We start from the raw sequence: 19037 nt of genomic DNA on the forward strand, positions 1-19037 counted from the left end.
ATCCCCTACATTGCTGCATCAAGACTTTCCAGGACCAGGGTCCTCTCCTCCCTTCTTCCTGGAAATCATTTGATATTTGAGTTGTATCTTGGGTATTCAGAGCTTCTGGGCTAATATCCACTTATCAGTGACTGCATTCCATGTGTGTTCTTTTGTGAATAAATTACCTCACTTAGGATGATATTTTCCAGTTCCAACCATTTGCCTAAGAATTTCATGAATTCATTGTTTTTAATTGCTGAATAATATTCCATTGTTTAAATATACCACATTTTCTGTATCCATTCCTCCATTGAGGGACATCTGAGTTCTTTCCAGCTTCTAGCTATTATAAATAAGGCTGCTATGAACATAGTAGAGCATGTGTCCTTATTGCATGCCAGGGAATCCTCTGGGTATATGCCCAGCAGTGGTATAGCAGGGTCCTCCGGAAGTGTCACACCCAGTTTTCTGAGAAACCACCAGACTGATTTCCAGAGTGGTTGTACAAGTTTGCAATCCCACCAACAGTGGAAAAGTGTTCCTCTTTTTCCACATCCTCACCAACACCTGTTATTTCCTGAGTTTTTTTTTCTTAGCCATTCTGACTTGTGTGAGGTGAAATCTCAGGGTTGTTTTGATTTGCATTTCCCTAATGACTAATGATGTTGAACATTTCTTAAGGTGCTTCTCGGCCATCCGAAGTTCTTCAGGTGAAAATTCTTTGTTTAGGTCTGTACCCCATTTTTAATAGGGTTATTTGCTTCTCTGGGGTCTAACTCCACATGAAATATATTTAAGAAAGGACTTTCTAAATAGACTCCACTTGCCCAAGAATTAAGATTACATACATTTATGTAAGTGTGATGGTTTGGATGAGAATGGCCCCCAGGCTCTTGGATTTATATACTTGGTCAATGGAAAATGGAAATATTTGAAAGGATTAGGGGGTATGACCTTGTTGGAGGAAGTGTGTCACTGGCAGTGGGCTTTGAGGTTTTAAAAAGCCCACTCCAAGTCCAGAGTCTCTCTCTTCCCGCTGCCTGTGGGTCAGGGCATAGAATCCACAGTTGCCTCTCTAGCACCTGTGTGACACCAAGCTCCTTGCCACAATGCTAATGGACTAAGCCTCTGAACCTGTAAACAAGCCCCAGCTAAATGCTTTATAAGAGTTGCTGTAGTCAGGGTGTCTCTTTACAGCAATAGAATATTAAAACAACATGTAACAACAATTTTTTTAAAGGACACAAATTTAAAAGACAGCAAGGAGAATTTTATGGTGCAGGGAGGGGTCTGGAAGGAAGAAAGGGAAGGGAGAAATAATGTAATTATATTACAATCTCAAAAACAAAAGAAAAATATTTTAATTTTTTAAAATCTATATTCCATATATGAGAGAAAACGTAGTATTTATTCCTAAATCCGGCTTGTTTTTCTTAACATGGTGATCTCCAGTTCCATTCATTGTCCGGCAAATGATCCAAGCTTGTTCTTCCTTGTGGTTGATTAAACTCCATTTGGGGGGCTAGAAAGGTGGTTCCACAGTTAAGACCACTTGCTGTTCTTGTAGAGGACTAGATTTGATCCCCAACATCCACACAGCGGTTACAACTATCTGTAACTCCAGTTCCAGGGGATCTAGTGATCTCTTCTGACCTCAGTGAACACTGTATGCAAACTGATACATCTAGTATAAAAATAAGCAAAAATAAAAGAAATATATAATCTGTATATATCACATAGAGAGAGAGAGGTACTGAAATATATAGTGAGAGGCTGAGATATACCCAGTGATCTGTGATAATACCTAAGCCAGTTCTATACCTTGGCTTTTATGGGTCACACAGCAATAAACACAGGTATGCAGATGTCTCTTTAGCATATGACTTAGATTCCTTTGGGCGCACACTCAGATGTTTTACAGCTGGATTATCTATCTGCTAGTTCCATTTTCAGTTTTTGGAGGAAATTCCATTAACATTCATACTAGCCAAGCCAATTTACACCTATCACAAAAGTATATAAGGTATACATATACATACTTAATGATATGCACAAAATAAAATATTTGCAATTGTTAAAAATAATTAATATGTATTGCCTTGTCAACCCTACAGAAAAAACTACAGGCAACTAAAGAATGCTGAGAGTGGGAGAAATAGTCTTCTCCTGGGAAATGCACACCAACTGGTTATCCAAAATCAAGTGGTCAACTCTGAAAATATAAGTAACATTATATAGACTAAGAAAGCTACATTTAGTATGTAATTATATGCATAAATGTATGTAACAAAAATTCACAAAAAAGACAGGATTTTGAGGGAAATCAAGACAAGTATATGGGAGGCTTTGAATGGAAGAAAGAGAAAGAAAAATTTATTTTATACTTTCAAAAATAAAAAATAATTAATAGGCCGGGCAGTGGTGGCACACGCCTTTAATCCCAGCACTTGGAAGGCAGATGCAGGTAGATTTCTGAGTTTGAGTTAATAGGACCAATATTAAGTAAAACAAAGATTACTTGAAAACACACACATACAAATAATACATGTATGTGCCTTTTCATATTGACCTTGGGAAAAGTCCCAAAATGCATTGTTATAAAGAAAAAAGCAAGTTGCAGAAATATGCATGTGATATCGCTATAGATAGAAAGTACTTGCTGCTTCCACCAGCCCTCCACAACCCAGACACCAGCCTCTGAACTCCGTAGAATATGTGCTCTGCCAATACAGTGGTCTCCAGGGAGAGGAAGGACCAATTAGTCCTCTGTTCTCTGAGGTCAGCCATCCATCTTCTGCTTCTGGTCCTGTGCCCAGGCTTTGTGAGGAGGCAGCAGGCTTCAGCAGTTAATTACACCCAAAGGAGCTGAGGCAAAGAGTCAAGAAAAGTTTGAAAAGAAGCAAATTAATGCCTTGGAGGCTCTTCAGAGCTGAAAACTTCTAGATTCCCAGGAGCTTCAGATCTGTAACTAAGGGCACAATTAGAGAACAGAAGCACAGACTCATAAAATGTATAAGTCACTTCCATACCAGCCTGAGCAATGGTGTCAGGCTTCTCTCAAAAACACCAAATGAAAACAAATCCTATGTTCAAATCATTAATGAGACAGAATGTGTGGTTCCAATCTTCATCTGTAACCACAGTACCAACCACATGATAGTCTACCAATGCCCCCATTAGGTCCCTAACAATACATTTAGAAGACCTGGATCACCATGACAACCTAGGAAAACAAGCTATTTGCCTCCCTTCTACTTCTTATCCAACCAAGTCAAATGAAAGATAGGGTACTGTCATTTATAGAATCTGTATCATGTGTAAACACCAAAACAACTGCTTAGCCAATGCCTTGGCCAATGTGACAGATAATATCAACACACACAGTCCTCTTCTTTCTGGACATGCAGCCCAATGTTGCATGGACTGTGTGAATGACACTGATGAAATTTCTAAAAGAAAACTAATGTTCTAACTAGCCATTGCTGTGACTCACTGTCATGTAGGTTCCATTTGATCTGGTGAACACGGCTGTACAGCTGCAGCAATGCTGCTGCAGTCTGGACCACCATTACTTCATAGTTGGTCTTCACACTTGAGCTCCAAGGTCACAGTTCTCCTGTTCATCTTAACATGTTCAACTATTAATTCCTCCAAAACACAATGTTCTAGGGGGGGCTGGATCCATATTCTACACATAGCCTCCCATATACATCAGTATTGCACGTACAGTACAAACAGGTCTTATGGAAAATCTATCTGTTCCCTCATTGAAAGATCCCTAGTGAAACAACCAACGTTCCTTTAAGAGGCCAATTCTACTCTGAACCACGAAAGTCATTTTCCTTACCTGAAAGCTAAACCAAATGTTGAGAGTCCTTTAGATATTGAAGAAAAAAATGGGGATCCCACCTCCTTCATTTCCTGAATACTTTGGTTCTGTCTCAGAAAAGTGGGATAGATACCTCTAATGACTACATCTACATTCTCAAGTAGGGCACTTAGTTGATTTCCCATAACAAAGATAGTTACCCAAATGCAGATTTCTGTCTCTAACTAGCATTTAATCTTAAATTTAGCGCGTCTCCTTTAAAATTGTGAGTAGTCATCCCTGTTTATTGAGCATTATTCACAATAGCCAAGCTATCCATCAATAGGCAAATGGTTAAAGAAATGGAATACATCTACACAATGTAGCTTTACTCTGTCATAAAAATGAAATTATGATGCCAGGAATGATAGTGCATACCTATAACAATGTTTGGCAGGTGGTGGCAAAAAAGTCTCAAGTTCAAGGCTATCCTGGGATACTTGTGGAGTTCACAGTAAACCTGAGCTATGTGCAATACTCTCAACTTAATAAATAAATATATCATTCCCCATTTCCCTTCCTCCCTCCAAAACTTCTCAAGTGCTCCCTGCCTTCATCTCTCTTTCAAATTCATGGCCTCATTTTCTTTAACTGTTTTGTTGTTGCGTGTGTGTGTGTGTGTGTGTGTGTGTGTGTGTGTATTATAGGTATATAATGTATGTTTTATTATATATACATATATGTATATACTATAAATACAATTGGCCTTTACAGGTACCAGCACTCATGGACACATACTCATGCACATAAACAATTTTTATTTTAATGAAAGAAAATTATTTTCAAAATAAATAAAATGGTGTCATTTTAGGAAAGTAGATGGAACTATTGATCATCATGTTAAATAAAATAAAATAAACTTATAAATATATATTTTTTCTTTCATATGCAGACTAGACATTTAAAATAGGTGACAGATTCTATAGATGATAGATACATAGATAGGAGTGAATGATGGATGGATAGATGGATGGATAGATGGATGGATAGATAGATAGATGGATGGATAGATGGATAGATGGATGGATGGATGGATGGATGGATGGATGGATGGATGGATAGATGAATAGATGGATGGATGGATGGATGGATGGATGGATGGATGGATGGATGGATGGATGAATGGATGGATGGATGAATAGATGGATAGATGGATGGGTGGATAGGGATCTGCAACATGAAAGTAGAAGGTTAGTACTTGTGAAGAGGAAGGGGACCATCAAGACAGGGGAGAAGGGCGAGCAAAGTAGAGGTAGTACAATTAAAATACATGATATAGATGTAGAAAATGTCATCCTGGGCAGAACCTTTTAAGAAGCCAGACAGACTGACCATCTGGTAAATCTAGCTGTGAAGATTGCACACTAATCATTTCTTCTTTCCTAATAAGCATTCTCCAGAAGATTAGATTGATAGGTCACTATCCTTATTCACTGCCAAACCAAGCTGTCTTTTCCATTTGTCCCACCCATTGCATCACTGTTAGGAGGTGTGGCCTCATTGGAATAGGTGTGGCCTTGTTAGAGGAAGTGTCACTGTATAGGGAAGCTTTGAGGGCTCCTAGTGCTCAAGCTCCACCTAGTGTGGAAAAAGGTCTCCTTGTGGCTGCCTGCAAAAGATAGTCTCCTTCTGGCTGTCTTTGGATCAAGACATAGTATTCTTGGCTCCTCCAGCACCATATCAGTGTGTATTCTGCCATGCTTCCCACCATGATGGTAACAGACTAGCCCTCTGAAACTGTAAGCCAGCCCCAATTAAATGTTTGCCTTTCCGCATAGACTATCATGTTTGAACAAGTCTATGGGGGCCAGAATGTGATGGTTTGTATATGCTAGTCCCAAGGAGTGGCACTATTAGAAGGTATGGCCCTGTTGAAGTAGGTGTGGCCTTGTCAGAGTAGGTGTGTTGCTGTGGGTATGGGCTTTAAGACCCTCATCCTAGATTCCTGGAAGTCAGTATTCTGCTAGCAGCCTTCAGATAAAGATGTAGAACTCTTAGCTCCTCCTATACTGCGTCTGCCTGGATGCTGCCATGCTCCTGCCTTGATGATAATGGACTGAATCTGTAAGTTAGCCCCAACTAAATTTTGTCCTTACAATAAAATAAAATAAAATAAAATAAAATAAAATAAAATAAAATAAAATAAAATAAAATAAAATAAAATAAAATAATAAATTTTTGCCTTTATAAGAGTTGCCTTGGTCATGGTGTCTCTTCAAGCAATGAACGCCCTAACTAAGACACCCATCAAATCAATGGATTTTATTATTTCATATGAGGTGATTGGCTGCTAACAACAAAGAGAAAGACCTTTTCTACCAAGCCTGACCACCTGAGTTTGAGTCCCAAAACTCACATAGTAGGAGAGAATCACCTCCTGTAAGTTTTCCTTTGGCTTTCTTACATACACCATTACATACAAATGCACAAAAGAACACATATGCATAGATACACATACATAACCCACAGAAACATACATGCATTTACCCACATATCAAAATTAAATTTAACACATAAAAAGCTACTCTTTCATATAAAGGGCAGGTTAGCTGTGAATTGTTCTGGCTTGGTTTTGACTACTAACTTATTTTAGAGGTTTTTGCCACAGGCAGCTTGCTCTACCACTGTGGGCCTGTGGTAAGGCCAACCATAGTGATAGAAGGTATGGGGGGACCAATGCTGTTCACCTTATGGCTGCCAGGAAACAGAGGGAGAGGAATTAGCTAGCAACACATTACACCTTTCCTGGATACTTCCCAAATAACCTACTCTGTTAAAGTATCCCCAGTTCTAAAACTGGTATATGGTGGCAACAGGCAGAATAGTGAGTGGCTTTACCAAAACATGCCTGGAAGAGTCGCCAGGAGGGTTACTATTCTTCAAACCACAGACTTAAAAATGAAACCCCGAGCTCTTCTGTGCAGACTCAGTGAGGTAGGCGTCTGCAGTGCCATGGGGCACAGAAAGAGACTTCCTGCTATTCTCCTACACACTAGTGTGAAGGAAGCTGAAACTCCTATCTCAGAGGGCTACTGAATTAATGGACTCCCCAAGACCTGCTCAAATTATTGTCTGTTCCTGGGTTATATCCCCTGTTTTGTGACCATTATAATATTTTGTTTTAAAAAAAAACTCAAATCATTTCTTTGATTTTTATGATCTTGATGTCTAAAACACCTCTCACCTTTCCTTGCTTTCAATGCTTTCTCATATTCCTCTTGGACTCAGGGCTCAGGGAACTATGTGGGAGAGGAAACAGAAAGATTGTAATAGGCAGAGGGGATGAATGACAAGGAAACAGTGTCTTCCAGACACAACAGGACTCATGGTCATCTGATCTCACAGAGACTGTAGCAGAATGGCCAGGGCCTGCCTGCACAGGCTCAAACTAGCCTGGGTCCTAGGTCGCACCCCCAACCAAGAAGCTAACTGTAACTGATACAACTAGAAAGGGTTTTTCTCCAATGGAGTGTCACTGGGTATATCAGGCACACTCCACAATAGGCCCCAAACCTGGGAGTATTTAGCTAACACAAAACAAACTCCATGGGTTGGGTTGGGTTTTTTGTTTGCTTGTTTGTTTGCTTGTTTTTTAGGGGTTCAGGGATTTGGTTTAGGTTGGGTTGGATTAGGTTTGGTTTGGTTTGGGGTGGGTATTTTTTGTCTTATTGGTCTTTTGCTTATTTGTTTCAATTTTCATGTTTGTGGGTTTGTGGGTTGTATTTGTGGTTTGTTCTTTTTTATTTTTTGAAGGTAGGCAGAGAGATGGGAGATCTGGGAGGAGTTAGGGACGGGGAAAGAACATGATCAAAATGCACTGTGTGAAATTTTTTCTTCTAATTAAAAACAATAGGAGTTGTAAACTTCTGCGATATCAACATGTTTCCTTTTCAGCTTAGGAAGAGCAGTCATTCCATGGTTTTGTACATTTTGTACATTACAAACTTTTGTATACCCCTTCCAGGAAAGTATTAGTAGTAAGTCTGAATATGACAGTAAAATTACTGTAGCCAAGATGCGATATTTGGAGTAGAACACATTCACAGAGAATAAAACCATTTCAAAACTTGCCATCGTCAATAATCCACACTGAATTATTAAAAAGTGGCAAATGTATTTCCCATTCCAAGCTGGTGACCAGCAGCCATGTTTTTCTATGGTGCATGCCGTTCTTGGTTACTCTGGAAGCATTCCTTTGATGAGTCATCTTTGTGGAGCTTTCTGCTTAGAAGCACAGAAACTGTTCCAGAGAAGGAACAGTGCATTATGGAAGATTGACTTCCAAAGTATGCTGTAAGACCCCCAAAAACCGAGGGTGCCCCAGCACCCCACGCCTCGGAAGGCGACACCCAAATCACTCGCGAGAAACGGTCTCGATGCAATAGCATGAGGATTTCTTTATTCCAGAATTCTGGATTCCACAGCCGTACACCACGCAGGGGTAGAGGACTGAGGACCACGAGTGCCGAATTGAGACAGCTTGGATAAGTTTACAACAAAGCCCGAGAATCACAAACCAATCATTTTCTAACATGGAGAGCCTGCGAAATGTGAGCCAATCTCGACAGCTTTTATACATTTACAACAAAGCCTGCAAATCACAAACCAATCATTTCTTAGCATGGAGAGGCCGCGAAATGTGAGCCAATTGATTTGTACCACTCCATAGTTTTTAGGCCAATCAGTTTAAATTATCAGAGCTCGCGCTCAGTGGACCAATTAGTTTCCTATATTCTTGAATGTTTACAGCTGTGTGAACTCCTACATAGGGGTAATGGTGTAAGCAGTTTACAGAAGCAAGATAAGCTTAGCCCATTTCCAGTTACCTTGTGGGGCCAGGATCACCTAGTCAAGGCCTTTCTGCTAGGTCTAAACAAAGGGTGGGCTCTGGAATGTGACCTTTTACCTAGTTTCTAACAAAGCGGGATAGCATTTTAAACTTCTGACTTCTTGGGGTCATTAGAGTTAGGCTGCATTATTTTCTATCCTTTCACTGCCAGTTTCTCTCAATGGGGGTGGTGGAGGGAGTGGGGATTCACCCGACCTTTGAAGTTCCCAGATTAAAAAACACAAAACCTTTAGATGTATGATAAGCCTTTAAAGCACTAGAGCTGGGCAGATATCTACCTTCTAAGCTATTAGCAGATACTACCCTATCAATAACTCCCAGCCTTAGCTTGCCATGGTCCATCTGGGCCAGTCCTCAAGTCCATGTGTTCATGACCCACCTACCTACTATGGTTTTATATTTTGCCCCAGCGCTGGGTTAGAACGGCTGGGCAGGTGAATGTGGAGACACTGGACTGCATTTACCCTATGCTTGCTGTCAGGGGATAGGATTACAGGAAGTGCAGATACACCACTGCTCAGGGGGTAGGAGAAGGCAGCGTTGGGTGTGAGGGGCTGAAGCTGGAGTTCCCAGACTCCTGAGCATCCAGTCGCTGCTAGAAACCGAGCAGAGGAGTAGGGATGGAGAGTCAGGGGTCCGTGGGCCTGATGGAGTGACATCCAGACACTGCTAGGTCATGGGAAGTTGGGAATGGAGTCGGGTCCACAGGCCTGTGAGGAGGCTGGGGCCAGGAGTTATCAGACTCTTGGACATCCAGACGCCACCGGAAGTCGCAGAGGAGCCAAGAATGAAGGATGCTAGCGGGCTGAGGACGATCCCTGGACCTTCTGCAGGAGACATAGACTACACAGCTCTGTAGACAAGGCTTCCTCCGTGTTCCCCACAGTGGTTCTTGATGAAAGAGACAGTCCTTGGTTCCAAACTGCTTACTGATTGTTCATCGTGGAAAATGGGTGCATACCACCTCCTCAAGGTGGACCAGAGATTAAATACCTTTTGCAGGAAGGAATGTTCAGGAAGGCAAGCTTATTGGCTAACTCTCAGGGCCTCCAAATACCCCATTAGCATAGAGAACACTGTTCTGATTAATGTGACCATAGGTCAGGGAGTGTGGTCACATGACAGGGGCCTGGTCGGAAGCAGGTGAAGCTCCCACTGTCCTCTCAGAGCTTCCTTCTCGGAGGTTCTGGGGCTTCCAACATGCTCAATTCTACCAAGGTTCCCGGCATGGGCCACTGTCCCAGACCCCAAGCCCTCTTCTCTTTCACCTTCTTCTCTACCCCAACCTTTCCCACCCCCCATCCCCCACCACCACCCCCACCACCACCATCCCCCACCACCACCCCCCACCCCCCCCCCACTCCCCCCACCCCCCCACCCCGCAACCACCATGGTCTCCTGTCTCAGACCCCAAGCCCAGGAACCAAAACAACATCTCTCTCTCTTCTGCCCAGCTATAGACTGGAGGCATCTTTATTCTCTAAAAAGGAATAACTTGGGGGCAAGGTTACATAATGTCTCTTGAGTCTATGTGAGCATCTCCATATCCATGGGGACAACCAGGGCCAGTATTTAGCATCACAATAGGCAGCAACAGACCAAACCCCTCCGGCTTCTTCTCAGACTAGTTTTCTTATCTAATGGAATGTCACTAGCTCAATTATTTGTTGGGAAATTTTAAAAGAACCCTTCGACATTGGATGGGAGGTTTATCTATGGAAAAAACATCAATAATGCCCTACCTTCCTCGAAAACTTTCCTACGGATAAAAGGGAAAGTTATACGGAGTTGCACTGCTTGTGTCACAGCTGCACACTGTTCTAATGACAAACAACAGCTCTGTTGTAGCTCCCGAATGGCTTCTCCCCCAACATCATACATCAAATTGAGTTGAATTTATAGTAAAAAGGCAAGTTTATTGGGGCAGCTCCCAGTGAGTCCACTGACCTCACAGGAGGGGATCAGTGAAGTTGGAGGGCTGGGCTGGGGTAGGGGCTTCTTAGAGGGAAGTTGGGGTGTCGTAAAGTGATGGTGAGGTACTGGCGCCTTAGGGGCCTGTAGGTGGGTCTTAGGTCTGGTGGTCACTTCAGAATCCAGAACTGGGAGCTGACTTTGTCCAATGCTTCTTATGGGCTTTTGCAAGCACAAGCTCCTGGTCAGAAGAGAAGGGCAGGACCTCTTGGCGCAAGCCATCTTTCCTTTGTCCCCAAACCTCCAGCCTAAAGATCCAAATTAGGAAATGGAAACTAAGGTTTCATTCAGAATCTATTTGGCAGCTAATCTGGTTGTCTTGAAAATGTGACAGATTTAAACTTTATGACTTTATACGTAGTGAGGCTAAGAAGTTAATGGAAATAATTCTAATAATCTCAGATGGCAAAGGCTCCTCTGGGCATCACCTCGAGCTGCAGCTGTCAATTATGTAGAGCTGCATTTTATTTAAGAGTTCTCTTCCACGGCTTCCTGTCTCAGCTGTTGTGTGGGAGGGGGGAAGGCTGTGGGAGGTAGGGGTTGGCACAGAAGCCTTCCATGTCCCTCCCTCTCAACTGTGCGTCTACAGTGATCAACAGCACAGCAAATGCAGCCTGCTTGCTCTTCAGTCAGCAGGAACACAGATCAAGGCCTCCACACAGTTTCTGGTGACAGAACAGACAACAAACATGGCCCCCGGCTAAGGCAAGGCTCTTGGAGGCATCCTAGACCATGGTCATCCATATGGCATTTGGTGGTAACACGGGTCACAGACATCAACACAGACCCCAGCTGCCATAGGACCACGGGCCCAGGCCCTCTGGGCTGCAGTTTAATGACCTGATCCTGGACTTGAGATACTATCACCATTTTGTAGGTCACAATTTTGTCAAGTTGTGGGAAGGGACTCTTGAGGTGTGAATGAATACTAAAGTAGTAAGTCATTGTTGTATGATATATTTTTATTTTGTTATTTTGTTTTCCCTTTTGATTTTTTTTGTCATGAACATATTATGTAATAAGTGGAATTGGAAAGGCTACCACATGCCAGCGAAGGCACTTCCTCTGCTCGTTGACTGGCAGGTTTCTCAGGTGTGAACAAGTTTCTTTTTCTGGATCCTCTTTTGCCTTACACAGGCCTATTGCTTCTTCATCCCAGTGCTCTGGCTCCATCTAGTGGCAATATCTAACACTGCAGCCTTCAGCGGGACAATTTACAAGTTAACTTAAGGGAGTTTCCTGGTTGTCAGCTACCATTAAGAGTCTAGATCTCCTGTCCTCCAAGAGGCCTCACAGATATAAATTCAGCCCTAAAAGGCCCTGTGAGCCCAGGAGGAATATGAGAGCTGCTATGGAAACCTAAACACCTGTTCTCCCTACTTACATCTCCCCAGAAATCAACAAGGCCCTGGATCCTAGCAGACCAGCAACAGCCAGGACCAAAAAAGAGTTTCCTTCAGTTTTCCAGCTTAGAACCCAGCATCTGAAACCGCTCAGATGTGGATGAAACAACAGAGTCACACTCAAGAAACTCTGTAAAGCAAGGCCAACACATTTTAAAATATGTTGCAGTTTTCTTCCATAAATGCTGTTAACTGGATTTCTTTTTTAAAAAATGGTCTCAGGTAACCCAAACTTGCTATGTAACTCTTCCCTCCTGACCAAATCACCTCCCTAAAGTCCCCAGTCCTGATCATTTTAATGTACTGATACTTTCATCAGGACACACGAGTATCCCAACAAGACACAGAGGAGGGCCTATATCCCGCCTACTTCCTGTTCATACCTCCAGACAGCACATGCACTATAACCACCAGCAGGCTCTCCCACCGCTGGAATGAGCTATAACCCCTCCAACTGTTCCTCTGCTTCTAGTCTGATACTTTTGTCCGGATACCGAGAAATGTAACTAATACATCAAAATTACCCTCAGCTGGGTTCCAGGGCCATAGGCAGGAGACTAGAGGTGATAGCTTGGTGTATCAGGGACCACACCCACAGGGGAGGGCTCCCAACCGGAAGCTTGAGCCTAAACTTGTTTGGCTTTAGCAAGATGTCAACCCATGCCTTCCTGAGCAGACCCAAGTCTTGCAATATGTCTGTGTTCCTCTCTCTTGTGACAAACTTCAGCTCTCTGCCAAGTAACGCTGACCACAAGGAAAAGATGAGAAAAGCCTGGCATCTGGACTGCTATACTCTATGTCCAGTCCATCAGAAGGAACATACGTCCTGCTGTCTGACAGAGAGCAAACCTGTGGAGTAAACTACATTATCAGTTGTCCCCAGTGTGTGCTTTTGCCTAATCAGAAAAGTGATTTAAAAAAAAAAAAGGCCCTTGAGTCAGTCACCTCAGACATACTAAAAAAAATTACATGGAAATGCTATTTCCCATTAAATAACTCAAAAGAAGGTGGGGGATGATAGCACATGCTTATTCCCGAATTCAGGAAGTACAGGCAAGAGGATTAGAGGCCTCCATTGCATGAGCCCTCTCTCAGAACCATTTTGCATCAGGAGGACACAAAAGACGAAATTAAAGTATTATCACAGCGGTTCTCAACCTGTGGGTCACAACCCCCTTGGAGGGGTCAAATGATCTTCTCACACGATTTGCCCAAGACCATCAGAAAACCCAGATTCATAACAGTAGTAAAATTAAAGCTATGAAGTAGCAGCAAAAATAATTGTATGGTTGAGGGGGGTCACCACAGCATGAAGAGCTGTGTTAAGGGGTTGCAGCATTAAGAAGGTTGAGAACCACTGGTCTATCAAATTGTCACAGTACCCCAACAATTTTGAGATTCCCTAAAGCCTCAATAGAAGACCCTCTAAGAATTCTGGGGGCTTCCTAAGGTGAGCATATCTCTCTACCAAACAGAGAACCACACAATTAGCCCCACGCGCTCACGCAGCCATGTCTTAAAATATAAACCTCCCATTCCTCAGAATGTGACTCTACTTGGTGAAGGGATCTCAGTAGTAATTAAGGCAAAATGAGGTGCTGTGCCTACGGCCATAACCAGCATCACTGGGATCCTCAGACCTGTGTAAAGGAAAGACCATATGTGGACAGGGAGAGGCCGTTCTAGGAGGGAGTCCTTTCCTTTTTTGTTTTTTCAATTTTATTTATTTTGATTTTATGCACATTGGTATGTTTTTGCCTGCACTTATGCCTGTGTGAGGTTGTCAGATCTTGGAGTAACTGACTGCTGTGAGCTGCCACGTGGCAGGTGCGGGAATTGAACCAGGGTCCTCTGGAAGAGCAGTCAGTACTCTTAACCGCCGAGCCATCTCCCCAGCCCCAAGGGAGCCCTTTCCACCCCTTGATCTCATATCTCCAACCTCTAGATGATAAAAATATCATTTTTTTTTTTGCTTAAACTACCCAGTCTGCTGAAAGTTAGCATAAAAAAAACCAATATGGAAAATTCCAATGGAAACATGATCTTGCTAAGGATTCCCTGGTTGAATATAACAAACCAGTGAAGTACACAGTAAACAGTACAGCCGTAAAAGAAGGAAGGAAGGGAGGGAGGGAGGGAGGGAGGAAGGAAGGGAGGAAAGAAAGAATCAAAGACATAATGTGTTGACATATTTTATATTTGGTATTTGTAAGTCCTTTAAAAAAGTTTTTCAGGCCATTTTTTCCTTTAAAAAAAAAAGCAACCAACAGTAATACTCTGTACAAGTATAACAGACATTAGAAATGTGCATCATTCCAAAATAGTTACAAGAAAAGTACAGCTTAGAGTCCACATCAGCACTTCTATTCGTGCCCCAAGGAGAAAAAGCTACAGTTGTTAAACACAGAGCCGCTACGCAGCAATCTGAAAAATGCAGAATTCCAACTCTGTTTTGAGGTGAATCACCTTCAATCACCGGGCTTGTTTAGCTCAACAAGCACAATCAAGCATTGCAAAAAAAATTTAAAAAAAAACATAATAATAATAATAATAAACCCGGGCTTCTCCATCCCAGAAACAAGCATGAATGAGCCAGCTGCATAGTTGACCCCGCCCCGCCTCCTCCCCACCCCCACCCCCCAGCACCTCCAACTTCACAAAGCACAAAGTCAGCAGGTCCATTGTGCCAAAGTCTAGCTGGAGATCACAAAGTGGCCTCAGAGTACAGTCAGCAAATGTCCCGCTGGTGTCAACTGTTGCTAAATTCAGCTCTGGTGGAAAAGCCCTTCTCCTTAGAAGGCATCCATCAATGGCTCAAGTCCTTCAAAGCAGTTGGCCACCTGTCGGTCGCCCTTTCACTGACAGCGAGTCCCACACTGGCTGCTTTTCTCCGTGCTGCCATCGTATCTGAACAGCGAGCTCCGTCGTTCCAGTGTCACCAGACTCTTCCAACTTTTGTTCTCAGTTCCACTGAGGGCTTGCAGTGAACGGTGAGAAGGCCCCTCCCCCTCACTCCACCCCTGCCCAGCCCCAGCCTCTGTCATTAATCTTCCCTTTCCAGTGGCTGCGTGCTGCAAATTCCACCACACAGTCCTCCTTCGATGTAGGATGGCGAGGTGAACTTCTCGTGACCTGCCCATTTGGAACTCCAGACCTCTCGGCCACTAGCCTTCCTCCGGAGTCTGGGAATGGCTTGCTGGGGCTGATGCCTAAAGACTTCCCAGACCCATACAGGCAGGAGTGGAAAAGGTTGCTGTGTTTTACAGTTTTATACAGTGTGTTTACGATTATGTTGCTTTGATTTTTTAAGGGCCTCTAATCTTCTACAGGACTATTTTAAGGGCAAGTCCTTCCTCATGCTTTCCTGACAGCTGAGGCAGGGCATAGGCTCTGCACGGGATTGCACCCCTCACCACCCACTACAACAGTTCCTAACAAACTGAAGAGGTGTGTACGTGGTGCACACAACTACTGCCAGAACAAGCCCCTCTTCAGCACCCCCAAAGTCAGTGCCTCCTATTGGGCAGACCAGAGAGGGCATTTGGAAATAATCAGCATCTCTCCACACCTGAAGACAGCATGGCTTCCCTGATTCACAACTGCAGAGTCAAGTTCCCCAGTGAAGTTGAGTCAAGGGGCCCAACCTACCCTGGCCAGCCCATTCTCAGTAGGACTGGACACTAAATGAACATCAAAATGCAAAGGATTTAGCAAAAAGTGCAGTTTCCATGTGAGAAGTCAAATTCTTCCCCAACGCATTACAGCGCCATGACCTCTTCTTTCAATCCTTTCAGTACCGCAAATGAAAAGGGGGCACACAGCACAGCCATGGCAGGACAGTGCTACAGCGCTGGGCCACAGCCAGGGCTCCCAGTACATCGTGGTGCGCCCTCTCTGAGCCTACACATACTCATGATCAGGTCCAGTCAGCCATCAAAGTGCTGGTGACTCAAGGAACAGAGTGCAGAACATGAGAAGACGGGTTACCCCAGGCCCACGGTGGCCAGGTCCTTGGAGAAGACCCTGCCCTCCTCCTTAACACGATACCATAGCCCCAAACATACAGCAGGGTGTGTTGCTGCAGAAAACAGCCACTGGACTCCAGGAACTTGGTCATTCCTTCATAAGACCTTATATTTTCTTCATTGCCTACTAGAAAATAAACTTGAAAGTTCTTCACATATAACCTGAGCCACAAGATAAAATAAAAGACACAAATCTTGTCATGTTAATGCCTTGAGAAGTTTACAGATTATGTACCAATAAAATAAAACCACATAAATTCTGAAATTCTTGGTGAATACACACCTGAAGCAAAAAAAAAAAAAAGAAATCTACATTTTCTTTAAAAATTTGAAGTAATTACAGCAGCAGTGTAGTGAAAAGAGGTTTTAAAAATAATAATTACATCTTTGATACAAATCAAGCTTTGTACACCTCAATTCATAGGAATGACTGGTGTAAGAGTTTAGTATTTATATATACAGTAGATACTGATGTGTGTCACTGCAGATAGACTAAAGCCAGTGGACTTGGGGTGGGGGGTTAATCTGAGTTCACACTGAAATGTTCACAGATCACCACGCTATAAAACACACACACATACACACACACACACACACACATACAGAGACACACAGACACAAACACACATAAAATGACAACCTGAGTAAAACATTACTAAGAACCCAGAGCATTGTGAACCACTACGTCACATATTGCACCTTTAAATAATCCTTCTTACCAAAGACAGAAATGAGAGGAAGTAGGAGCCGGGATGAGAGGGGGTGCACACCCTGCTATGCTGATTCCTCTGTTCCTCCCCTCTCCCACCCACAGGGAGTCTCATGGTGATCGTTTAAATGTCTATTCTCACCCAGCCAATGGGATGAAAATTTCACCAACAGAAGTCTTTGGCGGAAAACTGGGAGGGGAAAAAGAAAGCAAGCAAAAGGAACGTGGAGCACACATGTGTCAATGGTGGGCCGCAGAGAAGGCCTCCTCTCATCAAAGGGAACAGGAATGTTACTGAGGAGGCGAGCCTCTGATACTAAGCTACTGCTTAAATATTCTGTATATTCCAATTCTGAGATTCAATATAAAAATAGAGATATCTACTGAGTGTTGCCCGTGGAAGCATAATTCAGAAAAGGCACATGTTCAAATAGAAACCCACGCAGAAGAGGCACCACGGGCCCCTCCCTGCATGAGAAACACCCACAGTCCACAGTCGTGCGTTTCCATCGGCTAGATTCCAAGATACAGTAGGTAAAAATAGACCTCTGATACTTAAAATATATTCAACCCAACATAATCCTGGCTTTAGCATGTGAATCATATAAAAGTCTTAAAAAAAAAAAAACAGAGAGGTAGGGGAGGGAGAGGGAGAGGAGGGGGAGGGAAAGAGAGAACAAACCTGTTTGCAAGACAAAAACATAAGCTCACTTTTCCTGGTTGTCCACAATTCTCAAGGAGAAAACAGAAAGTGAAGCCATCCCATTGGTAATCAGGAATGCAGCTGATTTACACGCCACCTGTCCACAGCCCGACAGCCCCGCTGCCCATCTGCCATGCACACAGCCCCATGCCCTGCAGGTAGTTCTAACAGAACAGAACAAAGAACTGAGAAATGAGACATATAAAACATGTCCCCATCGGGGCGCGCTCCTCCACTGTGGGTGTGACGTCCGTCTGGTGAGCTGCAGACAGGGTTTGCTTTGGAACTAGGCGATGTACCCATTAGTCTTTCCAAACATGCTCACTGGCTCGAGGTTTTCATAGATTGTCATGGCGGTTGTGTTCTGATAGATGAGATCAACTTTTGAGTCTTTCTGGGCTCTGATAATATCCAAAACACACTGATTGAGGAAAACATACTGGTCCTAGTAGAGAAGGAAATGAGAGGAGAATGAGCACCAGCCCCGGGGATGAGAAAACAAGATGATGTTCAAACAAATAATCACCGTGATATCATCCCCCAAACCCCATCTGACCAGCAGCAAACGCGTCCAAATCAACACATCCGTGATCCAAGAGCATCCTAACTCAAAATCTCGCATCACAGCTTTCTTTATCAGTGATGCGCAGCCAGAGGGGGCATCCTCACTTTTCCTGATCAAGGAAACATCGGAACCCTGGAGAGGGTGGGATGAAGACAGGAAATAAAGCATAGATACGATGGGGCAGTGGACGTTAAGGAATCCGTGTGGAGTGAGAGTAACCCAGAAAAATTCTCTAAAGAGGAGAAGGGTTAAAGGATATCAGGGGTCGGACCTGAGTGGGGACCACCCAGCTGGATGAAATTGAGAATCACCTAGAAGACACTCCTCTGGGCGAGTAGGAGGTCATTTCAGGAGAGGGTCACCTGAAGAGGGGCGGCACGTCCTGATCGTGGGGCTGAGCTTTGCACAGAGAAGGGAAGTGGCTTGAGCACCAACAATCATCGCTCTCTGCCTTACGCAGACAGAAGGTGGCCAGCGTCATCCTGCTGCCGTCACAGTTAGAGACACTGGTACCCTGACGGACGGTACCCCAAACCATGAGGCAAAAGAAACTTCCGCACAACAAATGTTTTTTCAAAAAAGTAATTAATACAAGTGTATCAGAATCTGCAGGCCTCTGTTTAGAGGAAACATGTGCTGTTGCAGAAAAAAAAACTAGGTGTCATAAAAGAAAATTTCTTTTCTTTCATAAACAAATTTTGTTTATGAAACAAACAAAACTTGTCTCTTTATGAAAGTGCATCCAATCTTTTCAAACTATTCCACAGATGTACGTATGTGCATATTCGAAGAGTTCTATCGAGCCCCCTCCTGGGCAAGTTCCTGCTGTGACCAAACCTGACAAGAAGGAACTTCTTTTGACTCACAGCAGAAGAGATACAGCCCACCCACAACCGAGGCTGAAAAGGGATGGTGGCAGGAGCCTGGGGCAGCTGGTCACACTGCATCCACAGGGAGGAAGC

General features: G+C 43.5%; 1 protein-coding gene across 1 annotated transcript in view; it reads right to left on the reverse strand.

The window, feature by feature from the left end:
* Nucleotides 1-14252: 14252 nt before the first annotated feature.
* Nucleotides 14253-19037, reverse strand: part of Ptprj (protein tyrosine phosphatase receptor type J) — a 149162-nt gene continuing 144377 nt past the window's right edge. Inside the window, exon 24 of the mRNA XM_052182895.1 lies at nt 14253-17955. Coding sequence (XP_052038855.1) covers nt 17797-17955 — 159 coding nt within the window. The 3' untranslated portion in view covers nt 14253-17796. The remainder of the gene's footprint in view (nt 17956-19037) is intronic.

This window comes from Apodemus sylvaticus, chromosome 5, assembly GCF_947179515.1.
Source record: "Apodemus sylvaticus chromosome 5, mApoSyl1.1, whole genome shotgun sequence".
In the NCBI taxonomy this organism is placed as follows: domain Eukaryota; kingdom Metazoa; phylum Chordata; class Mammalia; order Rodentia; family Muridae; genus Apodemus; species Apodemus sylvaticus.